General features: G+C 44.5%; 1 protein-coding gene across 2 annotated transcripts in view; it reads left to right on the forward strand.

Moving 5' to 3' along the window:
• PDZD4 (PDZ domain containing 4) overlaps positions 1-19,597 on the forward strand; it is a 271,045-nt gene extending 251,448 nt beyond the window's left edge. The window contains exons 4-8 of one of the 2 annotated variants that reach the window (XM_063936293.1): positions 712-810; positions 2,795-2,857; positions 4,722-4,823; positions 6,317-6,427; positions 12,546-19,597. In XM_063936293.1, the coding sequence (XP_063792363.1) occupies positions 712-810; positions 2,795-2,857; positions 4,722-4,823; positions 6,317-6,427; positions 12,546-14,162 (1,992 nt within the window). In that variant the 3' untranslated portion in view covers positions 14,163-19,597. The remainder of the gene's footprint in view (positions 1-711; positions 811-2,794; positions 2,858-4,721; positions 4,824-6,316; positions 6,428-12,545) is intronic. The other variant, XM_063936294.1, reaches the window with a different exon arrangement.
• The last annotated feature ends 247 nt before the right edge of the window (positions 19,598-19,844 follow it).

Genomic DNA, 19,844 nt, shown 5'->3' on the forward strand with positions numbered 1-19,844 from the left:
GCAGAGGCGATCGCATCCCTGCTACGGCCTTCGGCCGTCTGGCATGCGCCGGCGCACTATAGTGTGGTGATACGCTCCCAGGCACATAACGTCCGTTAGGACGTTTTTCATACATCTCCCCCTTAGTGTTTAAAATTCACAGAAAATGCATCAGCATGTTTACCAGAAACAACCTTCAAAGGAAAGCACAGTAAAAGCGTACAGGGGATATTTTTATAGCTTCCCCTATTAAGCTGTACCTCCTCCTGGTCCAAGGTAGCAGTGGTCAGCAAACAGTCAAACACCAACACGTTTCAACCTCTATGGGGTCCTTATCTAGGTGTGAATCTGTATCTGATTGGGGGAGATGCAATGCAAAAACATGCTGCGCTCCCAAGACACCACAGGAAACAAAATATTCTGAAGTACTAAATACAAAGATGTAGAGCAGAGGTTCTCAAACTCGGTCCTCGGGGGCACACACAGTGCATGTTTTGCAGGTCTCCTCACAGAATCGCAAGTGAAATAATTAGCTCCACCTGTGGACCTTTTAAAATGTGTCAGTGAGTAATTAATACACCTGTGCACCTGCTGGGTTACCTGCAAAACATGCACTGTGTGTGCCCCCGAGGACCGAGTTTGAGAACCTCTGATGTAGAGAATAATACAGTCTTAGTCTAGATAATTCTTGACCGTCCTCTTGTTTTCCTCTCCTCGCTCTCTCTCCTCCAGGAAGTGGAGCTATGTAAATCCAGTCATCAAGACAAACTTGGGCTCACCGTGTGTTACCGCACAGATGATGAGGAAGACTTAGGGATATATGTCGGAGAGGTACGATGCCCTGAAACTTCCTCCAAGTTCTATTACTTAGACTGGTCTCAAATATACTCTTATATCTCACGTACTAATTCTTTTCATATCACTGGTTTCATACAGTAACCAGGAAATGTATCAAACGTTGGAGAGAGATAAAGTACCAACCAATCAGCTTCTAACTATCAGTTTACAGGCTGTGTTTGGAAAATGACAGAACCAGATTGGTTGGTATTTTATCTCTCTCCAAGTTTTCGCTTGCTACAAGCAAAAATTGCCTCAAAAGAAAGTTCTAATTGAGTTTCATGCTAGAACCATGGTCCTGTTGAACAGATGTCTTTGCAATGGTACAAAGTTCCGGTGATACAAACTTCCATTTCCACTTATACTTCTGTTGAATGATACTGCACTGTTTGTTTATTTGCATATTGTTGAATATGTAGAGGTGTGGGGATGATAATCAATACATTCTACTGTGTTGGATGGTTGCAGTTTGACTGCCGACAAATTCTGCCTCAAACATGCAAAATTTCACAACCTACTGAGAAACGAGGCAAATATTTGATTTCGCCCTACGTTGCAGAAAGTTTCAGTTTATCTCTGCAGGTTGTGGACATTTTAAGGATGTGGGGGTTTTAAGAATGGATATTTGGAGTTTGTTAAAACAGATGTATCTCCCGACTTTGGGGGTGATTCCAACTTGATCGTAGCTGTGCTCAATTTAGCACAGCTACGATCAGGAACACAGACATGCGGGGGGACACCCAGCACAGGGCTAGCCCGCCCCGCATGTCAGTCCCTGCCCCGTCACTGAAGTACAAAAGCATCGCACAGCGGCGATGCTTTTGTACTTCAGGAGTAGCTCCCAGCCAGCGCAGCTTTTGTGTGCTGGCTGGGAGCTACTCGTTGCTGCCCGGCTCGCAGCGGCTGCGTGTGACATCATGCAGCCACTGCGGCCCGCCCCCCGCATGGTCCAGCCATGCCTGCGTTGGCCTGACCGTGCCCACAAAACAGCGGCCAAACACCGCCGTGCCGCCCCCTCCCACCCAGCGACCGCCACTGCCTGTCAATCAGGCAGAGGCGATCACTAGGCAACGACAGTCATTGGCTGTCAGCCATACGCCGGTGCACTGTGGCGCCAGTGCATGCGCAGTACTGACCTGATCGCTGCGCTGCAAAGAACTGCAGTGAGCGTTCAGGTCAGAATGACCCCCTTTGACCCAACTATGCATGAGTCTCAATAACAAAACATGGTGTTCAAGTAGGCATGTCCTTGTTGCATCTTCTGAGACTATCGTAAAGTAGGCATCTCTGAACGGTGACTATGTATCATGACGCACATACAGTAGGGCTGCTTCTGATGGGGGTTGCGTGGTTGTGCAATGTGGCGTATTCAGTTAGGTTCTTGAATGCAATTGGGAATCCTGTTTTAGACAGAGCACCAGACATGGAACGGCTGTGAGTCCAGCTACTAATGTTGGCTGTAGCATGGATAAAACAAACAGTGGGTGGTTCATTCGGGATCCTGGAAATCACACTAATACGATTAGGCACATAGATACAGTAATGGCTCCAAAGATGGGGCTGCAGCTATTCACATCATAGTTACATACCCTCCAACATGACCCATTCTAGGAGGACCAAAATGCTCTGTTCATTGACTTCCTTGTCAGTGATGGTGCCAGAAGTGGGGCTGCAGCGCAGTCCAAAATTCAAATAGGGGTTCCACACCAACTGCCACCCCAAATATCGCCAGCCGGGACTCGCTGGCAGTTGGTGTGACTCTCCCGCATGAAATTTCAACTGCACCACAGCCTTAGCATTGGAGCCACCACTGCATAGATGGACAGATATATTACAGTAGTATATCTTAGTACATAGGGATGCGACTGTGTCCAACTCAGAAATATTGCCGTTGTTTGTAGAACCATTTACATAGAAACTAAGATAGTAAGTGGTTGATCGTATGATGATATATCTGTAACTATTTCCTCTCTAACAGGTGAACCCAAACAGCATTGCAGCAATAGATGGGCGCATAAGGGAAGGAGATAGAATTCTTCAGGTAATAATGAAACTACGACACGAGTAACGTATAATTATGTACGAGTCTGTTGCGACCACAGATGGCCTGCTTGTGTTTTATAACTAATGTTTGATAACAGCCGCCACAGTCTGTAATATCAGGACGTGGTGTGTGCAATTAGGATGGAAGTAGACAACACTTCAATCTCTCGCTCTCCGTAACTTGCATATGTCCCTCCCACACACTCCTATCTCCGTGCTACGTCATGCAATAGTCTCCATCACACGCCATATGTATACAAGATGAATCTACAAGCAGAAGTAAAGATACATATTGGCATGATGTACTGTAGGGGTGTGGTTCATCAAATCGACAGTATCTAGGTCGACAATGTTTAGGTCGACCACTATAGGTCGACAGTCACTAGGTCGACATGGATGGAAGGTCGACAGGGTTTCTAGGTCGACATGTGCTAGGTCGACAGGTCTAAAGGTCGACATGAGGTTTTTTTTTTTTTGGTGTCGTTTTCTTCGTAGAGTGACCGGGATCCCAAATTAGTGCACCGCGTCCCCTCGCATGGCTCGCTTCGCTCGCCATGCTTCGGGCATGGTGCCTTCGCTTCGCTCGGCACACTTTACCGTTCCAATCGTAGTCCACGTGGATCGTTAAGTATGAAAAAATAAAAAAAAAGATTTTTTTTTTTAAAACTCATGTCGACCTTTAGACCTGTCGACCTAGCACATGTCGACCTAGAAACCCTGTCGCCCTTCCATCCATGTCGACCTAGTGACTGTCGACCTATAGTGGTCGACCTAAAAATTGTCGACCTAGATACTGTCGATCTTCAGACCGGATCCCGTACTGTAGGTGGGACAGCTGCAGTTCCAAGACCCTACCTGTTGTTGCAGAAGCATTCTCTTTGGACAGAGTAGCCCAAATAGGATCCGGTTAGGATCCCGGGAGTCAATATACCGATGCCGGGATCCTGACACTACTTACAATGCTGGCGCCCAGGAACAAGACAAGTATCACTATACCGGCGACAGAATCCTGGGCCGCTGGAGAGGTAAGCCGCAGTGGGCGGGGCAGAAGTTAAGGTTGAGGCTGCAGGGCGAGGGTTAGGTTGCTGGGGGTGGGGGGGGAGGTTAGGGTTAGGCTGCGGTGAGGGTGGTTAGGCACCCCCGGGGAGGGTTAGGTTGCGGGAAGGGGGATTAGACTCCACCAGGGAGGGTTAAGGTTATGCTGCTGGGGAGGGAGGGAGGGTTAGGGTCAGGCTGCGGGGGGATGGAGGGTTAGGTTTAGGGTGCGGGAAAGGGGATTAGGGTTAGTTGCCACCTGGAAGGGTTAGGCTGCGGGGCAAGAGGGTTAGTGTCAGGCTGCGGGACAGGTTGGTTAGGGGGCTTAGGGTTCAGGGATAGCTTTAGAAATCAACCACTGTCTGTATTTTCAACATCGGGATGCCACTGTCAGTATTTTGACAGCCGGCATCCCGAACGTCGGTAACCAGATACCAACTCGCCCAAACACATACAACTGTACAAATAGAAATAGTATTATATTCAAAGTAGAAACTCTTACGTAAGAGCCTGGGAGACAAGGAAGAGAGCAGTGCGGACCTCATATAAACACAGGAATCTGCCTTTATCCTTTCAGTGATAGACATACTAGGGATGTAACACCACATGGATTGCTTACCATCCATACAAGCATAGAGCGGAGTAACACATTTGCCAAAGTCCAGTAGGCAGTAATGTCACCTGTTTTGTTGATATAAGCGGCAAAGTATAAGCGAAGAACTTTCAAACTTGATTGCGGACGTGAAGAGACTCTTAGAGAATCCTCAGGCAGTAGCGCAGGTGACAGTTTGTGAGATGGATATTACCATACTTTACCTATCTTTCAGATTAATGGCATGGATGTACAAAACCGGGAAGAGGCTGTGGCTATCCTGACACAGGAAGAGAGCACAAATATCTCCTTGCTGGTTGCTCGTCCAGAGACTGAGGTAAGATTATATTTGTTACGGCTATATGCAAGTACATTTCATATACAGTATGTGTAATGACCAACTGAAGCTAGTATATGCATAAACTGCTGTAAATAATTTCTCCCGGGGCTGGCCCGCTGCCGTCAACCCGGGCTCCCACTTACGAGTGAAGGAGATGGAGTCGGCAATCAATGATGATATTTGCATTGAGTCACGTCATTGTGTAGCCATGCTGTATAATGCCTTTAATCTCAGAACTGTATAATGGGGTGTGGACATGATGGTGCGACCGTGCAGCCTCTCCCCCAGCGCACTCTCATACCCCCCCCCCCCCCACGCCCCCCTTAATTCAAATCATGCATCCAAACTTGCTCTCTCTGTGCAGACCTGGCTGTCCCTCCCGGAAGGTGCAGCCAGGAAGTCAGCAACTATGTTATGGAATAGATAAACGAATCCCAGAACTGACGGATCTATTGAGCCCACCAATGCCTCACCCCTAATATACTTATCCTCATTGCCTACACAATTGTCTTCCTCTCCTCTCTTGGTGGTCTGTTCTGCAGACAAGTGGGAACTGTTGGGCTGGTGCGCCACCTTCTCAGTGCTTATGACCGTGACATGACAGATCAACATTAATTATATATATATATATATATATATATATATAAAGCAACTGTTAAATGGAAGTTGCATCATCGTTGGTGGCACCTAGGTTCAACTTGTAGGGTTCCTGGAACGGCACCCTGCAGCTTGAAGAGCCACCTGTGAATACTGAGTCTGCTTCTGGTACTCAAGTTCCTGGTTCTGGTGCTCTCTTCTGTGATATTATGACAATACCTGTGCTGTGGATGGGGTCAGTGTGGCTGGCCTAAAGAATAGAAGTCCCTTGCATGCAATATCCGTATAATTTATAGTAGAGTGTGAATTAATAGACCATTGGAAACACTGATGGAGCCTGATAAGTACTGAAGGGGCAGTGTCCCAGCCTCATACATCCCCCACTCATCTGTTGCAGATATTTACAGTACTTACAGGAACATGACATTGCAGGTAACACACAGATACACCCTAGTGCAATGCTAACACACTGGGAACTCACATCCATTTTTGCTGTTTCATGTATCCCATACTTGAAGCCTCTAATGGTTGTAAAGGCCAATGAGGGGTCTCCACATACAAATGCACTGCAGTAAAGGCCCACAATCACACGTGAAGCTATCCTGATTTTATTTCGAGTCGCACGCTGTGAGCTGTAAATATTGCACCTATAATAAAACGGGTGCAAGCTTAGGAGTTGATGATTGTCACATAATGATATTTCAAACCATTATAAAAAACAACAATCAAAAGAAAATTGCTTCTGTTGATATATTGTTTCATTGAAGCCTCTGACTGTAAAGGCTGGGTACTAGAATTATAATTTATAGAGCATACAGTACTTACCATTGACTTACTGACGTAGCTCTGGGTGAGAGAGAACCATGACAGGATTCCCCTCTGGTTTCTCCTAGATGGGCAGGAGATGGAAAGATAGTGACAGAGAGGACTTCTTGGATGGTTTAGTATCTGAAAATGAGGAGGAACTGCAAGCACAGAGGCTGAACTCCCCACCTCAGCAACAGGTACAGATCTAGAACCTAATACTCTTGTGGTACCATCACCCCCAATACATCTTTATTGACATTTTCAGGCTAGCCCTGTCACTCATATACATTATGTTGAATACCCCCATTTATAATTAGACGCAACAATTATAGCCCCCCTCCCTCAGTCATGTACTAGAAATATGCAATGCTGGCTTTATGGCCCGATTCAGAACTGATCGCTGTTGTGCAAATTTGCAAGGCGGCTGATTATTGACCGACTGCACATGCATATGGATCGTAATGCGCACGCCAAACTGCCAAAGAATTCTGTAACTTTTTTGATCGCTAGGTGTATGCAAGTTGATTGACAGGAAGCCGGCATTTAGGGGTGGTAACTGGCCGTTTTCTGGGAGTGTCAGGAAAAAAGCAGGCGTTCCCAAGCGTTTTCAGGGAGGGTGTGTGATGTCACCAGCGTATGCAAAGCTTTTCGCACGGCATACGCAGACTTTCACGGGGCAGATTTTCACTCTGGCTGGACGGCAACTACCTGATCGCAAACCTCTGCAAATTCGAAGAGGAGCGAACAGGTCTGAATTAGGCCCTTAGATAGGTGTTAGCAGCACACTCTCGAGTTGATCGCTAGCTGCTTTCGTTCGCTGCGCAGCGATCAGGCAAAAAAACGGCACTTCTGCGCCTGCATATGCAGCGCAATGCGCAAGCGCGTCGTACTATTACAACGAACTATGTAGTTTCACACAAGGTCTATCAAAGCTTTTCTGTCGCACTACTGGCCGCAGAGTGATTGACATGAAGTGGGCGTTTCTGGGTGTCAACTGACCGTTTTCAGGGAGTGTTCGGAAAAATGCAGGCGTACCAGCAAAAACGCAGGCGTGGCTGGGCGAACGCAGGGCGTGTTCGTGACGTCAAAACAGGAACTGAACAGTCTGAAGTGATCGCAAGCGCTGAGTAGGTATTGAGCAAATACAAATATTTTGTAGCTGCTCTGCGATCCTTTCGTTCGCACTTCTGCTAAGCTAAAATACACTCCCAGTGGGAAGCGGCTTAGCGTTTGCACGACTGCTAAAAACTGCTAGCGAGAGATCAACTCGGAATGATCCCCTCTATCCGAGACATGAGAGAGTTATTTACAGAGATCATGGGCCAAATGAAATAGAGTGAGAGTTTCAAAAAGTGAGAGATTTGGTAAGGTTTTGCAGTTTTTTTTTTTACAGTGGCAATCATTTACACAGCAAGATCAACCTAGTTTTGCAGTGGTAATGATTGCCACTTTTTAAAAAGCTGCAAAACCTTACCAAATCTCTCACTTTCTGAAACTCTCACTTTACTACATTTGGCCTCATATGTGCAATGGCCCATAGCAACTAACTAGCTATGATCAGTCTATTGGAAGTTAAACGGTTGAGTTAATTTGCTAATATAATTTGCTAACCAATCATACTCTTACTTTCATTATCTAACATGCACTAACCTGATAAAAGATAATCTGTGATTGGTTCCTGAGTTGAAACGAGCCATATTGAAACCAAATGTCTGGTTGTTATCGGTTACTGCAGCTTGTGCAATTAGTCTACAGTATTTAGATGCCCAATGCATACTAAAAGCTTGCCGATTGCATTATGGGGTATCTAAATGGACGCTTCCAAAAAAAGTCAGGTGTAGCCTGTTTATCCCATGCTAGTTCCCACCCACACCCTCACAATGCTTGTGTATAACAATACATACTGCCCTATCAATAACCACACATAAGGAAACATTTAATGTCATCATTCATCTGTCAAACCATGAAGGTGCACAAAGATGATGACACAAAGATGGCAACTAATGAGCGGGAGAGAGAACGAGTCTAGATGTTACTAGTTTAGGCGATTCAAGGGTTGGCAGACGGTGTAGAGAAGCAGTGGGCAAGGCCATTTGGATGCTAGGCTGTATAGGAAGGGGAATTGATAGCAGAAAGCAAGAGATGATGATGATAACTGATAACAGAAAACAAGAGATGGTGATGATAACTGATAACAGAAAACAAGAGATGATGATAACTGATAACAGAAAACAAGAGATGATGATGATACTGATAACAGAAAACAAGAGATGGTGATGATAACTGATAACAGAAAACAAGAGATGGTGATGATAACTGATAACAGAAAACAAGAGATGGTGATGATAACTGATAACAGAAAACAAGAGATGATGATGATAACTGATAACAGAAAACAAGAGATGGTGATGATAACTGATAACAGAAAACAAGAGATGATGATGATAACTGATAACTGAAAACAAGAGATGGCGATGATAACTGATAACAGAAAACAAGAGATGATGATGATAACTGATAACAGAAAACAAGAGATGATGATGATAACTGATAACAGAAAACAAGAGATGATGATAACTGATAACAGAAAACAAGAGATGGTGATGATAACTGATAACAGAAAGCAAGAGATGATGATGATAACTGATAACAGAAAGCAAGAGATGATGATGATAACTGATAACAGAAAACAAGAGATGGTGATGATAACTGATAACAGAAAACAAGAGATGATGATGATACTGATAACAGAAAACAAGAGATGATGATGATACTGATAACAGAAAACAAGAGATGATGATGATAACTGATAACAGAAAACAAGAGATGATGATGATAACTGATAACAGAAAACAAGAGATGATGATGATAACTGATAACAGAAAACAAGAGATGATGATGATAACTGATAACAGAAAACAAGAGATGATGATGATAACTGATAACAGAAAACAAGAGATGATGATAACTGATAACAGAAAACAAGAGACGATGATAATTCTAGAAAGGTAATTGGCGAGATCCATTGTTCAGTCCTGGAGGCCATGTCTCCAGCAGAGAAACCAAAACGGTGCATGGTCCACAAACCGTTCAAGTAAAGACTAAAGAACCTCCCTCCATATACAGTACCATATACATCTTGGTGCAGAACACAGGAAGGGAGCGAAATTATAGAAGTTTTATAATGTATCAAAGGTTTATACAAAAGGAAAAAGTTTTGCTGAGACAGAAAAGTGTTACAGCAAGAAGATATGCATCCTGAAATGTGAAGGAAAATGACTTTACAGAAGGAGTGGCAGACAGATAGAACAGCACTCCAACAGAGGTGATAAAGGCTATTACACTGGGATCATTTTAAACATGACTGGGATAAAGGGGGACATTTACTAAGCAGTGATAAGAGCGGAGAAGTGAGACAGTGGAGAAGTTGCCCCATCAACCAATCAGCAGCTCTGTATCATTTTATAGTATACAAATTATAGATGTTACTTCAGTGCTGATTGGTTGCCATGGGCAACTTCTCCACTGGCTCACTTCTCCTCTCTTATCACTGCTTAGTAAATGTCCCCCAAAGTGTAAGTGATACAATAGTGCCAGATTAACAAGAGGTTATTTATATGGAGCTGCAGCTCCAGGCCACCACATAATAATGGGCCCTTTATTATAAGAATTAAAATTGTATTTATTATAGTTTACTCACAAAATTATGCAATTTTTCTATTTTTAGGTTTTTAAAAAATGGGGATGATAGTGTAGGGAGTATACACAGCCACATGGCACTGGCCACGCCCACACAGAACTGACCACACCCACATGGTTTTGGCCATACCCACACATCACTGGTCACAGCTCCTCCCCTTCTCAGTATGGGCCCCTGAACATTTTCAGCCCCAGACCCAGGCGGCCCTTAATCTGGCTCTGCGTAAAGGGTATTAGATGCAAAACACTACTATCTCTCTTTCTCACTCTCTCACTCACATCAGTTTTCCAACATAGGGTCTGATTCAGAGATCGACTGATGTCACAAGCTGGAATCCAACATCATAACCAGATAGCCAGCTGAGTAAGCTCCAGCTGATTACATGCAGACCCTGGCTCTACCCTCCCAGAAAATGGTGGTGACATGTCCCCCTTTTTGGGAACACAGGCCCCCCCCCCTCCCCTGCCCACCCTGCATGCGCAGAACGGGCCTTGAGCAGCCGCAGATTCACGATAATCTGCATGTGGCGCAGGAGCTGCCCAAAATTCTGAATCAGGCCCATAGCCAACAAAGTGCACTTTTCACATTTAAAAGAGATGTCATTTATTTTCACTTAATAAACAATCCCAGAACATTTGTGTGACATCACTTAACATTTACATTTACTAAAGCTGGTGGTGAAGATCTGATTGGTGGGCAATATCTCCACATGTCTGCTTTAGTAAATCTATCCCATTGGGCGAGATGCATTATTGCTTGGCGAGAGATAAAATGGAGAGAAATTAAGTACCAGCCAATTAGGTCTTAACGACCATGGTACAGGCTTTGGGCAGACGTATTAAGCCTGGAGAAGTGATAAAGCAGTGATAAGTGCAATGTGATAATGCACCAGCCAATCAGCTCCAATATGTAAATTTACAGTTAGGAGCTGATTGGCTGGTGCGTTATCACCTTCAACGTTTCACCGCTTTATCACTTCTCCAGGCTTAATACATCTGCCCCTGTGTTTGAAAAATGACGGTTAGGAGCTGGTTGGTTGGTACTTTATCTCTCTCCATTTTACCACTCTACAAGTGATGATGCATCTCACCATTTGTCTCAATATTAAAATTTATAGAATGTTAAGTCAATGTCAAAAATAAGTTTTGAGTGAGACAAGAAAAGAGAGACAAAATATGACAAAGAGGAGTCTCCCAGAAGGGAAGTATTTTGATTTGATTATTAAACGGATTCAATTCTATATATAATGTAGAAAATAAGGCATGACTTAGAAGAAGTCTCACAGGTGAAACGCGTAGGGTAAAGGGACACCTTTCATAAAATTGCTCTGAGCTCATCAGTTAAACCTGAGAATTGATCCAGATATCCATGGCAGTCATCAGGGGGAGACTGCAGGGACTGGAGTCCCGGGCCCTTACAGAAAGCGGGGCCCACCACTGGCTCTTACCGGTGATACCTAGACAGCTGCACCAGGCTGTGCAACAACAGTGGACTCATGCGCAGAGAGGACTTCTTAAAACAAGCCTTCTCTGCACATCAGCTCTCTGTGAATCATTCCTGCAGGTCAGCGAATGCTCCACCTCTGTGTAACATCCAGATGTGCGACATCATATAGGGGTGGAGCAGTGCGGCAGAAATTTTTTTTTTTTTTTTTTGGGGGGGGGCTGTCTTTTTTGTCAGGCCTGGGCCCCACAATTTCTGATGGCAGCCCTGAAGATATCTCTCCTCTTGCTTTGGGTTTACCAACGTGAATTTACAATTTAAATGAATTACAAGCGGATGGTTAAACCAAGAGAGCCGTTTCTGTATGCTGAGTTAAGAGATACAACTTAATTATTTTTACTTCTTTATGTATGTTTCATCCTTTAATGACATTACTGAAGCTCTAAGGTTCTACTCTAAGAGATTTTCATCCTGATAGAGTTGACTTGCAGTTTATCTAATTGAGACGGAAAAGTAGAAAAAAAACATACTATTTCTCTTATGATAGAAAAGAATAATGGATAAGCTGGTCCTGGTTTTCCATGTCTATATAATAAAATGGACTGCAGACAAAAATTAATGTCCTCAAATGACATTTGGTCTAAACTGTGACTCCACCCAGCATTGTCAGAAATGCATAGGAGAGAGTGAGGGGGTGAGGTGAAGGGGCGGGGGGGGTGATAGACAGACAGTAGGTAAGGGAGCAGAGATGAGGAAGAGAGAAATGGGGTGGCAGGTGGGAATTGAGTGTCAGAGAGAGAGAGAAAGAAAGTGGGGGGAGAAATGGAAGGAGATGGGAAGAAAAAGAGGTGGGGTGGAGACAGAAAACAAATAAAAGTCAGGTAATGCTGGGCAATACAGCTAGTTGCGCAGAGAACCTGATAAGACTTTCTAACCAACTTCTGGAAAAAAAAGCTCAATCTATGCACCAGTTCTTCTTTATGTGTAGTCTGTAATATCCTGACCCTTGATCTAAGTATTTTATGAGGAAGGAAAACCAAAAACTGTAGTACAATATATCCAAAAAGACTTATACAGTAGCTGTAGTTCACCATTAAATCTATTAATTCCATGATACATTTTATTTATGTTCTCAATTCTATTTCTCGTGACATATTCTTTTCTACTTTTAGGTTGAGAATGAGGAAGTTGAAGCCAGCCCCAAATCTCCTCGTCCTTTCCCTCACCCTGCAGTCTTAAGCCGTAGTCAGGAACTGGACAGTGGAGTAGGACGGACAGATGAGAGCACTCGCAATGATGAAAGCTCTGAACATGACATTTTGGGAGATGACCAAACAAGCAGTGCTAATACACCAGGTAGTCAACGCCGTCTACGCTTCCTGCGTGCAGACTCCCAGCTTCCTCTCCAGTTCCGTGAATTTCATCACAGTCTGGACTCCCTGCTTGCAGCAGATGGATCGGTACCGTACAATGAGGTCCTTCCACCAGTGGCAGGGTTAACAGATGAGGAGTACGAACGGTACAGAGAACTACTTGAAATCACCTGCCATCTGGAGAATGGTAATGGACCTGCCTTCCTTTATGCTTCACGACAAGGTGGACTAGATGTAAATCGCAACGAGAGTGTCTTAAGGGAGATGGCAGTGCTGGAGGAGGAATTGCGGCATCTGGAGTTTAAGTTCCGCAATGTTCTACGGGCACAAAAGATGCAGCAACTGCGGGAACGTTGCATGAAAGCCTGGCTTCTGGAAGAGGAGGACAGTCTTTATGAGTTTGTGGGTGGGGGCTGTGCAAACAATGAAGTTTCCACAAAGCTTCCAGATATCACTGAGTTGCCAGAAAGGTCAGACAAAGACAGTACCAGTGCATACAACACTGGCGAGAGCTGTCGGAGTACTCCACTTATGATGGAACCACCATTGCCATTGGACAGTCCCTTACGGAGAATTAATGAGCCTTCAGGTGCATTTTGCCAAGCAGTAGAAGGGCTCTCCTCTAATGCTAACATGAACAGAGGGCATTGTAAAAATGTGCCCCCATACCCTGGTAGCCCAGAACCAGTGCCATCCAAATTTCGCTCTCTGTGCCGTGAGGGGCGCCACCCAACAGAGGAAAGATTAAGAAGAGCAACAAAACACGGAAATGAGTTGGATAGGGGGAGCCGTGAGAGTAGTCCATACCTCAGCAGACGCCAGCACTCCCAAAGTGGGGAACGTTATCGAAGCTGCCTCCAGTTGGCCCAACAAAGAAGTCTTGATGAACTTGAAGTAGTCCCCACCTGTGGTAAGGCCATGGGGGCTACACAGGGAAATCACTCCCAACCAGAGCCAAGAATGGAATGGAAGGTAAAAGTGAGGAGTGACGGCACACGCTATGTGACTAAACGTCCTGTTAGAGACCGCCTCCTAAAAGCAAGAGCCATGAAAATCAAAGAGGAGCGTAGTGGGATGACCACGGATGATGATGCTGTGAGTGAGATGAAAATGGGACGTTACTGGAGCAAGGAGGATAGAAAGCGGCATCTGATGCGCGCTCGGGAGCAAAGGAAGAGAAGAGAATTCATGATGCAGAGCCGGTTAGACTGCTTACGGGAGCAGCAACAGCAGCAAGGTGCAGAGGGAAAAGGCGAAATGAGCATCATCGCCCTTAGCCACCGGAAGACTATGAAAAAGCGCAACAAGAAGATCTTGGATAACTGGATCACCATCCAGGAGATGTTGGCCCATGGCACACGATCAGCTGATGGAAAGCGGGTCTACAATCCCCTGCTTTCCGTTACCACGGTCTGAGCGGCAGCTGGCATGCCTATCAATCTCTTTGCCAAATCAAAAATTCTCTCATTTCTGTCTTTGTGCCACACTGTTTCTATCCATCCCTTCTTTTCACCAATTACAATATTTTTGTTTCTTTCCTCAATCTTTCGGAATATCTGAGAGGTATTTAAAACACAGGGTTAACTTCTAAACCAGATCTAGCCTGTAGATTTCACAGCTCCAAAAAAAAAAAAAAAAAACTATTTGAGAAGTTCTGGATTTTGGCCGGAGCAGTTGCTGAACAAGACGAATGTCACAATCTATCGTCAAACTGCTCCTAGGTGGAATAAAAAAACAGAGCACAAGTTTGTATCCTATGACTACGGTACTTGGAAATGTTTTTGGCCTTGCAGATGGATGGAAATGGAATAGCCTTTGCCGATATTACTTCCATGGTGTTTCTCTCTAAAGGTGTGGCCCTTTCATAGGGCTTTGTTGAGAAATGCGACCGACGCAATTCATAAAATACAAAAACAAACGAAACACTGCCATCTGGTGGTTAACGAGCACATGGACAGCTATAAAAACCAGCACAAAAGGACAGTAATATAGCACAGAGCCATGGAGAGGTGGTTGTGAGATTTGGATCAAGAATCTGCCTTTTATCTTATGGACATAACTGCACATTACAAGGAAGGTTTTGTGCAAGATTACGTCTTAGAAAATGTAATCTGTCTGTTGTTTCCGACGTGATTGTGACCTCTGTTTGATCTTATTTATTGTCATGTTTTCACTATTCTGTTTGACTTTGAATGTGTGAGCCTGAGAAGAAGGAAAGAGGTTTTTTTGGTACAGTACGTGCAAGAGGAACTTTTGCAGGGAGTAGAGCAAAGATTTTCTTAGTCCATTTTAGTTGTTCTTTTAATACCAGGAGTATCCTAGAAATCTCTTGCAGCGTAAGAAACATTACAAATGTTTTTCATTTCACCACATTCAGCGTATGTTCCCTAGGTAGTGGTACTGAACACCACATGAAAGCTCAAGGGACTTGTCCCATTCTGGCCGAAAAGCTTTAAAGTACTATTGATTCAAGAAGACCTTGGTGCACGTTGCCATAAAGAGAGAGAAATGCATTAAAAAACCTTTTATATGACCAAATCAGTGTTTGTCAACAGCTTACAATGGGTTCTAAGCCCAAGTGCACCAGGTCTACATCCTTAAACAGTGACAGATAAAAAAATGCACAATACATACAAAACTAGCACAATAGTAACTAAATATAAGTCCCAGCAATGTGAAAGAGAGGCAGCCTATGAAGGGGCGTAGACAGGCTTTAGGACAGAGTACGTAACAGAGCATGGCTCCTGCCAGGATTACGTTACTACTGACAACCCCTACTTCAAGTCAGGGCAGGGCCAGGTTAAGGGTCACATGGGCCTGGATCTGAAAATGTTCAAGGGCCTATACTGAGAAGAGAAGGAGGCGTGACCAGTGCTGTGTAGGTGTGGCCAGTGCCATGTGGGCGTGTACAACCCCTGCACCATACTTGCCTACTCTCCCGGAATGGCCGGGAGGCTCCCGAAAATCGGGTGACCCTCCCGGCCCCCCGGAAGAGCAGGCAAGTCTCCCGATTTGCGGGGTCCCCCCTGCCCGTCCGCCCACTTAGTGTGTAAAGTGGGCGGTCCGGGCAGTCGATGACGCGATTCTTGCTGAATCGCGTCATCATAGTCACGCCCCTGCAGTGTAATGCCGGTGATCGCGGCATTACAGAGCGGGGGCGTGGCTTAAAGGAGGTGTCACTGTGACCCCGCCCTTGCTCCGCCTCCGGCCACCCCCTCCTTTACAGCACAGCCTCCCCTGCCCGCCCACTGAGCCGACCTGGCTGCTCTCTCCCGCAGAGAGCAGCCAGAATATCGGTAAGTATGCCCTGCACCATCAGTCCCACTGTCTCCCTAAGTATCTAACAATAGAAAAATTGCATAATTGGTGAAAAAACTAAAAAAATATATGATTTATGGACAACTGTGAGGCCAGCTGGTCATCGTAATACTGCCATGATGATGGGCCTATTTTTATGTGGAGGCCAAGGGCTGACCATCAGCCATCACAAGGGGAATGAAGGTGAGTGGGACTGGCTATGCCCACCTAATCACTTTGCTGCCCCCCACCCCACGCTCCTTGGAGCATGCACAGTGAAGCCTGTTTCAGATTTCAGGTCAACTGAGAGCTTTACTGGGTATGTGGTGGAGCTACATATTCAGAAGAGTTAGGGCCTAAGGAGGAGATAGAAATGTATAGCTAAACTGAGCAACGACTTCATATTGAGCCCTTGCATGTAGCTTTGGACACAGTTACCTTGTGGAAAGACTAATGGCCTGATTTTGAGGTGGAATGTATGCAAAAAATAAACAAAAAAAACCCTGTAACTGTGCACCTGGGCAAGACCATCCTGCACTGCAGGTGGGGCAGATGTAACGTGTGCAAAGAGCGTTAGATCTGAGAGGGGTGTTCCCAAACTGAAATATCAATTGCAGTGTAGCAATAAAGCTGTCCAGCATGTGTGGGTTACATGATAAAGCTGCCCGTATTTACCCTGCATGCAACAACACCAAAACAAGGCATTTGATCCCCTTGCAGTGCAACTTTGTCCAGGTGCAAAGTTACTGGCTCTTTTTTGCTTTACTCCCACCTCAGATGCTTGGTAATCTTGGAATAATAAATACTAGTTCTGTCTGTGTCCACTCATATCACTGGAGATTTTTAATTGCCCGCACTGACCTAAAAAACATAAACTTTAAGGGTTAAAGGGCGGGATGTACCAACATGGTACATCCCGCCACTTACCGCACCAATACTTATCGCATATCCACTAATATGCAATTAGTATCGCAAAGGGCAGCTCTCCCGATAAGAGCTGCCCTTTACAATGGCTGCCGGACCCTGGACTTCCAAGTTTATGACCCAGGAGTCATCTACGCATGCGCAGAAGGATGCGGCCGCCGCGAGGGATGCTGGGAAGGAGCCAATCGGATCCCTCTGACAGCACCGATGCAGAAAGAAGACCATAGGCTTCTATAGAGGAAAAGGCAGCTTTTGCTGGCGTTATCCGCCACACTGAAGCTCCAGCATTCGAGACTTATTACATAGGGGAAATGCGGTAAAACCCTGAAAAAGAACCCCCAAAAAACCAGAAACTTTTTTTTTTTGCTTAATTGTAGAAAGTGTATACAAAACAAAGTGTTGAGCAATCCCTCTGCAGGTGACAAGCAAGCTCGGGTGACTATACCTGCCACCTCTTTCCTGCTCGCTTACTATCCAATACCTCCCAGTGGTGTCTCTTGGACCTATGTCACACAGCTAAGCAGGACAGAAAAGATACAGGGATTATAGGGAAGGCATTACAATTAGTGCAACCCTTCTTGAATGGTCAGCTCTGCTGGCTGTATAACTACTGTAGCACCATCACAGAAGTAGAAAACATCCTATAACAAGGATATTTCTATACATTCATCCCTTAATGCTTATATTAGACACCTACAAAGGGAACCAATAAAATATATGATGTTTCATCAATAAAGCAAGTTGCAGTATTAAGAACTCACAATAGAACGGAACAAAATACAATGGTTTGTAAATTAATTTGGGGCAAAGCTTGTTTTTCTGTAGTGTTTTATTTATTAAGTACATAGAATTATTTGCATATTATTATAAATTATTAACACCACTCTTAGCTGAAATAATCAGTTTTTTGTGCTCATTTTCTTAATTTGAATTGTATTTTTATCAGTTTTCTTGCAGTTCTCGCCCCTCCTAGAAGTCTGAGCTGCACTGAGTAATCAGATAGTGAACCACCCACATCTCTCTTTTTAATACCTGGGCCGGCATGTCATGTGATGAAGTCCGGGTTCGGCGGCCGGTCGGGCGGTTTATTTAAAGGGGCAATCGTGTACAAGGCTAAACCATGCCTTCTAAATTATTTCTCCTTTAAATACAGTACAAGTTCGGCCGTCATCCCACAGGGCCAACGAACTCGGACTTTGTTACATCCCGCCCCTTGTTTTATCAGGACAAACAACACTCTTTCTATAAATAGTTTGCCCATTCAGATATTGTTTTATGTGTCTGTCCGCATTTGCCCTACCGTTTTGGTGAAACAGATATGGTTTCGCCATGAGTTTATAAACTTACTTGAAACACTAGATGTACTGCTGACCCATCAGAGTGAACTATAAAGCTAGTGTCACTGATGTTTAGTTGTTATTTTTTAGTTGTTTTTTTTTTCATCAATAGTTTTTATTGAATTTTTGTGTTGCAAAACAGGGGTACATAAGGAAGATATTTTTTAGTTTTTAATTAATCCCCTCATTTAAAACCATGGAAGATAAAAACATACTTTGTCCCAATTAATTGACACGCTACTGTAGATTTATGTAGTACCCATAAACCCACAAAACAGGCTTATTTGATGAAGCATTTTAAAATATCACTCTAGCCATACTGTACATTATACTGAAATCCACGTACAAATGGACCAGTAGATCATGTGGCACCTTTAGTGGCCTGTCTGATCTAGCGTGGGTGTCTGGCAGCACAGTAGGTACAGGAGCAGGTATATTTAAAAAAAAAAAAAATGTTGATAAATTCACTGCTATAATAGATTGTATACTTCTAATATGTACTTGGTACTATGAGTTTCCCTAGATACTAAAATAAAACCATATTTGCAAAATCAGCCAGAAAGATAAACTAAAGAAAACATATAAAGGGTAACAAAAAATAGCAGATTTATCAGGAACCTTCTCTCCCACAGGTGTCCTTCATGTTCCACCTCCATACTTCAGTGCTGTGGTGGCTTCATGGTCCACCTCCATACATCAGTGCTGTGGTGGCTTCATGTTTCACCTCCATAATTCAGTGCTGTGGTGGCTTCACGGTCCACCTCCATACTTCAGTGCTGTGGTGGCTTCACGGTCCACCTCCATACTTCAGTGCTGTGGTGGCTTCATGTTCCACCTCCATACATCAGTGCTGTGGTGGCTTCATGTTCCACCTCCATACTTCAGTGCTGTGGTGGCTTCACGGTCCACCTTCATACTTCACTGCTGTGGTGGCTTCATGGTCCACCTCCATACTTCAGTGCTGTGGTGGCTTTACAGTCCACCTCCATACTTCAGTGCTGTGGTGGCTTCACGGTCCACCTCCATACTTCAGTGCTGTGGTGGCTTCACGGTCCACCTCCATACTTCAGTGCTGTGGTGGCTTCATGGTCCACCTCCATACTTCAGTGCTGTGGTGCCTTCATGGTCCACCTCTCAGACTCAGTGAGTAGATGGTGACTGAAAGACTAGTGTTTGATTTCTCTTGTGGGTCATATGTTCGGCATTCTTTAAATCACCATTGTTACTGTGTCTCCTTCTCTGCTACTGGCTCGAGAACCTTAATAAACTGTTACCTTTCTAATAGTATGGAAACTGTGTGATCCTGTTTCTCCTTTATTTACTAAATTTTGCCAAATGACCTCATGGATACATTGCAGGGAATCGCACTTCTCTAGTAGGGAGCAGGGCGTATTAACCCATGGCTGGGCCCCTAGGCTTTCAGGTGTTTTGGGCCTCCTCTGTCACTTCAATCTTTCACTCCACTACAGCTGATATTTGGGAAGCAGAGTTTATGCCATCATTTACACTTTCAATATTCACACAGACACCGATACACAGA

Source organism: Pseudophryne corroboree, chromosome 8 (assembly GCF_028390025.1).
Source record: "Pseudophryne corroboree isolate aPseCor3 chromosome 8, aPseCor3.hap2, whole genome shotgun sequence".
Lineage (NCBI taxonomy): Eukaryota > Metazoa > Chordata > Amphibia > Anura > Myobatrachidae > Pseudophryne > Pseudophryne corroboree.